General features: G+C 38.8%; 1 protein-coding gene across 1 annotated transcript; it reads right to left on the bottom strand.

The window, feature by feature from the left end:
* Positions 1-695: 695 nt before the first annotated feature.
* On the bottom strand, positions 696-2,971 carry LOC142150798 (uncharacterized). The gene is made up of 3 exons (XM_075205983.1): positions 2,190-2,971; positions 1,799-1,882; positions 696-1,321 (listed from the first exon to the last, which is right to left on the bottom strand). The coding sequence occupies exons 1-3, from the start codon at positions 2,692-2,694 to the stop codon at positions 696-698; spliced, it is 1,215 nt and encodes a 404-aa protein (XP_075062084.1). The 5' UTR covers positions 2,695-2,971.
* Between the last annotated feature and the right edge of the window lie 3,044 nt (positions 2,972-6,015).

Raw genomic sequence — 6,015 nt, 5'->3', positions numbered from 1 at the left:
GCTCCTGGCTCATGACTCCTCTGCTGCATCCTCAGACTCCTGCACAGCACCAATACAATGAGGCACACATAACCACTAGAGGTATCATAGAACGTACGTTTGGACTCTTGAAAACCAGGTTCAGGTGCCTTGATAAATCTGGTGGGGTGCTTATGTATGCACCTGAAAAGGTATCTGAGATTGTCCTGGCTTGCTGTCTGCTGCATAACCTGGCTTTACATCAACTTACCCCACCGATTATTGCAGTAGACAGTGAAGAAGAAGGGGTACGTGTCACATCTGGTGATGTGCAGAGCACAGAGGGCGGAAGGGAGATTAGAGACCGTCTAATTGCAAACTACTTTACGTGTAAGTACATAGTATGAAAAACATTTTTTGCTACAAAATGTGTTTTATGTGAGTGCAATTTTAGTATTTTATTTTAAATGTTTTGTAAATTGGAACCTTTAAAAACAGGATAGTGTGTACTCCTCATGTGGTAAATATGAACATCCCTGGATTGTGACAGTCAGAGGTCAATGTTTAAGTGAAATTAGTGCATAGTTTTTAAAACATCAGTATACTCTTGTTTAATTAGCAGAAAAGAAACACTGACACCATAGAAATTTAACTGCATTTATTGCAGAACACAATAAATAATAACGTATAATGCTTACGCAAACTTGTGAAAACATAAAGCAATAATAATTATTGCACTAGCGACGTCTTTTTGCAGGCATATCACAATGCTTGGTGCCACTCTCTCCCCTCCCTCGCCCACCCCTGGTGCGAGCACCTCTCCTTGGAGGAGTACTCTGTACAGATGTGCTAGGCGTACTAGCGGTACTGGTGGTGGCTGAAGAGATAGGTGCCGGTAAACGGGCTACAATTTCTGAATGTAGTTGCCCTGCCAGCCGGGTCACATTGGCATTCCCCTCACGTACTGTGGAATGTAAGGCCTCCACAGCCCCAGTCATTTGGGCCAGCTGCACATTGGTCTGTTCTAAAGCTGTTGCCAGACGGTTGATTCCAGCAGGGAGTTGACTATTGGAGCGGTGTATCCGCCTCAACTGGGCCGCAATTTGGGACATGTGGCGAGTTTGCCTGTCCATGAATAATGTCTGTTGCTGCTGGAATGCGCCAATAGACAGCGCCATTTCTCTGGCTGGGTCCATAGGTGCAGGTGCAGGTTGGTGGTGTGATGGTTCAGCAGGGCCAGGTGAAACTTCCTGGAGGCCAGACACAGGGGCATCCACTGTTACCAGGGTGATGGTCGTTAGATCCTCTGGCTCAGGGGACATTTCCAGGGACTCCGCCTGAGGTGGCTGGTATGAAGAGGGCCCTGTGTATGGAAAATGACGGTAAGTATATAGTATATAATATGTTTGTATATTGCATTCTGAACACTGGATAGGAAATAATCATCTTTAGCAACTACAGATTCTTTCACAATGTTTGCATTCCTGATTTCTAGTCCTATGCTACCTGCTTACGGATGCACTTATTATCCTTTTAATACCCATTATCATTTGGACTGTGTAGTACATGCTGGGTTATTTTGACTAAACTACATGCTATAAAAAGTGGAGATGTTGCCTATAGCAACCAATCAGATTTTAGCTGTCATTTTATTGAATGCAATAAATAAAGTAAAGGTATATTCTGATGGGTTACTATAGGCAACATATCAGTTTAGTAAAATGTAGCCCAAACTTCTCATTGCAAACAATTAAAAAGAAAATAAAAAAACATTGACAGCAACATTTGCACAGAAAATCAATTAACTCCATTATTTCTCTCCTAAACAGAAATCACGCACCTGCTTGCTCGTCTGTGCCCGAATCTCTCGCTGAAGGTGGAGGTGTAGGTCTGGCACTGGGACTGAACTGCGGTCCTGGCGATTCTGGATGTATTATAAAAAGCATACAATGTATTTGCAGAAAAAAACAATTTCCAAATATACTGTTTATTGCACAAATGTGTTCGCAATTTTTGTATATTTTTTTCTATGAGAAAAAAAAACCTTTACAAACTATTAGAGGCAAAAATACACTTTGAAAATCAAAAAAAAAAAAAAAATAATAAGAAAAAACGTTTGCAAAGAGAAAAGCAGTTTTAAAAAAAGAACAGCAGTTAAAAAAAAGAACAGCAGTTTTAAAAAGAGAAAAGCAGTTAAAATACTGTTAGGGTAAAAAAAACAAATAACTCACCAACTACTTGGCCAAAAGAGGGCGAGTCGGTGTCCTGGACATTTATGCCCTCTACAATTTCAGCCGGCATTATCTGGCGCAGCTCCTCCTCGTACGTGGTGTACTCCATACGAAGTGGGGGACCACCACCCGTGCGCCTTGTCGACCTCCTTTCCTGGGCCATCTTCTCTTTAAGCCTCCTCTTAATATCAGAGAAGCGCTTGCGGCAGTGTGCCACTGTCCGCTTCAGTGGGCCCACCGCGTTCACGGCATCACAGACTCTCCCCCACAGTTGGTGACGCCGCCTTAGAGGAGTCCGGGCTGCCAGGTTCCCTAGGATGACCTCGTAGCAGGGAATGATGTTGTGCACCAACACACAATTCTCATCATGTGAGAAGCGCACATTCCTCCCTGTCTTGGTCTTCCTGCCCTGTCCTGTCTCCTCAACCTCTCCCTCTCCCTCCTCTGACCCCTCAACCTCCATCTCCCTCTCCTCAGCCTGTTCTCCCCTCCTATCTCTGGACATTTTTACCCAGAAGACAGAAAAACACAAAACACTGAAGGACTTACAAACACAAAGAACAAACTACACTACCTACAGACACACTCTCCACACAGTCACACACAAGTAACACAGACAAAGGACAAGTCAAATACAAAAAATACAAGACAGAAAATAAATGAGAAAATAAATGTACAAAACAGGAAAAAACCACAGGACTACTCACACTTCAAACAGATATCGCTCCACCAATCCACCAAACTCCAACTCTCACCAACTCTCAGCAAACCACTATCCTCCAAACTCCTCTCACAAAACTCCTCAGACCCCTATCAAAGAAAAAGTGTCAGGCCAGTGGTTTATATATGGCTTGTGATGTCAAATCTCCTGTTTTTTAAAATAGCCAATAGTAACAGGCCAGGAGACAGGTGTAATTTTCAAAAAAACCGCCTTTACACAAAAGCGCCGTCATTTAAAGCAAAAGCGCCATGTTTTATTCAAAGCCGCCGGCGGCTTTGAGCATTACATCCCGCCGTTACATCGCCGGCGGCTTCAAATTGAAGCTGAAATGCGCCCATTAGTAAATCCGGCTGTTTGCAATGCAAACACGCCGGAAAACCGCCGCGATGCATGGCGGTTTGAAGCCGCCATGCATCACGCCTGATAGTAAATCTAGCCCCAAGTCTTTTTTATTGAAAAAAAACAACTATTCAATAAATTAGTTTATTTAAAGTTATTAAGAACATAGTACAAAAATAGATTTTTTTAAATTAGTAATAATTATAGTTTATTTACATAGTATTAATTAATACATATGTAGTACACATGTATTTAAAAACAAAACATTGAAATGACTCCCAGATGGTCCAATTTATCCACGTAAAGCAAATTTATCATCAAAGATGCTTTTAAAATATGTTTCTGATATTTCTTTATCTAAATATATTATATTCCCACAGGCGTTATAAAACATTCATTTAATACATACAGTATTTGTAAAACTTGCCGCTTACTGTCTATTGATGCCCAGTTCTAGAATTCAAAGCTCTCAAGTGTTCTTCTCTTGGCTGATGTAAAATGGTTAAAGCATGGACCGACACATGCATGTGATGTTCACTGGTTCTTGTAGGTATTAGTAACACTGAGGGATTGGGGTTGGGAACCTGCCAGAATAGGGCCCCAGCTGGAAACCAGTAACTTGGATAAGTTGATTATAAGTACATGTTTGAAAAGTTATGAGGGGGATGGGGGCTGTCAGCTGATTGTATCTCTAGCATGACACACAATAGATAACATGCATGTGTGTTTGAAATAGTACTCATGTATGAATGATACTGCTTAAAAAAACATGGAAAATATAATGTTTTCCTTGGCTCATCTAAGCTATCCCCCACATGTCAGGCAGTTTTATTCCTTTTAACAAAATTGGCCTGAAATTAAATGGTGTGAACCTTCTAACAACTATTCTTGACTGTCAAAATTGGACCTGAATGTATCCGAGTGAAAAAAGATAGAAAATCTTGTTAGCCAATAATGACATTGACCTGTGCATATAGTCAACAACCAACACAACACAATTAAATTGGGAAACATTTGCTACCATCAGTAATTTTTCATTACTGACCACTCCTACTGGTGTTATTTTCCTGGTTCCTTCTGACTGCTTACGTTGGATCCAGACTGTACGGTAGCAGACAAAGTGCTGACTTAAGGCTTTGGGTTCAACATAGAACAGTTTGTTAACAGATTTGAGAATTAGTTCTATAGGTCACAGGCGTACAGCAGGTAATGAGGCATTGTGCAAATTCTTGTAGCATAATGGTGTTTATTGGTCAAAATAGGACTGTTACACACCAGAATTTGTTATTGATGATTCATCCAAAATGTGCGAAATGTGCTCTTTTTATAGATCCAAAACTATTCCAATCCTAGTGAATCTTTGAGTAGGGTGACCAATCTGGGAGAGGGGGTAGCCTGCACAGGGCTAACAAATCAGGATTAGATCTGACTGGAGTAATGGGCAGAGACATTGTGAGCATGCCCAGCTCATTTATCCCCTGGGTAGAGGGTAAATAAATAAAAAATAAATACAAACAATGAGTTTTGTCTGAGACACAAAATATTTCTGTAAAATATACTGAAGGTATTTTCCTTAGCTGAGTAATGAAATATATCAAAACTATTTTTACCCTGTGTAAGGTCATTTAGGTAAAGATCAGTAAAGATCACGACAGGTGAATGCGCTCAGTGGACCACACTCTCTACTCTTTCTGCCTGAACAATTCAATAAACTCCCTACAGTCCCTTTATCACTTGTAACCTTTTATATCACATCTCTTGAGTCACAACCTAATTGCAACAGCAAGCAGAATTACCTTTAACTGAGCCACTTGCTGAATATAAATATTACATTACAAGTTATGGATTCAGATGCTGACCATAGTTAAAATGTGTCTCTATATTTGACTTTATTTCTGCTAAATAGTTTTGTTGCTAATGAAAAAAGGTCTATGAAATAACTTTAAACAACATATTTCTCACAAATATGTTTATGAATATGTATTTAAAATGAAACAAAGTAACCTAGTATATTTGCTATCACTACTTACTTTGTGGTCTTGCAGGTTTGTTTCTCTTTCCAAAACACAATGAACCACAGCTCTGGTCTATTAAAGTAACAAATATAGCTTTGCAACACTCTTCATGGAAATTAAAAGACAATATACAGTATGTATATATATATATATATATATATATATATATATATATATATATATATGTGTGTGTGCATAATTATATATATATATATATATATATATATATATATATATATATATATACACACACGTATGTTTAATAGTAATATTGCCACGTATAATCAATAAATACAGATAGAATCGCTTCTTGGTGGAAAAGTATCCTTTGATTATGTTACAAACTTGTGTTACTTTGTGTATGTTATATGTAAGATACAGAATGGCTGATTACTCAATAATAGCAGATGTCTAAGTGCACAAATGCAGTCAGAATGAAGAACAGCACAACACTTAAGCCATGCTTGGATCTTTTTCGATAAGTTTAAGTAAATTAAGCTTGGAAAAAAGTGGAAACAAGTTTTAAGCGATGTCATTCTTCAGTCAGAAAACATCATTACAATATGTTTATACACAGATACTGTTAAAAATTTGTGCTGTACAACAAGCCACTATATAGGAAACAGTTAAAAAAAAAGTATACTTACCTTTATCAGAATGTGAGCACCAATTCCAATAAAATGTTTCCCTAGTTAACACACACTTTACAAATTACATTGCATGAAATGTATTAACATTGTATCCAAGGCAC

The sequence above is a fragment of the Mixophyes fleayi genome, chromosome 4, assembly GCF_038048845.1.
Source record: "Mixophyes fleayi isolate aMixFle1 chromosome 4, aMixFle1.hap1, whole genome shotgun sequence".
NCBI lineage: Eukaryota > Metazoa > Chordata > Amphibia > Anura > Limnodynastidae > Mixophyes > Mixophyes fleayi.
The sequence above is the reverse complement of the archived record's forward strand: the minus strand, read 5'-3'. Positions and strand labels throughout refer to the sequence as shown.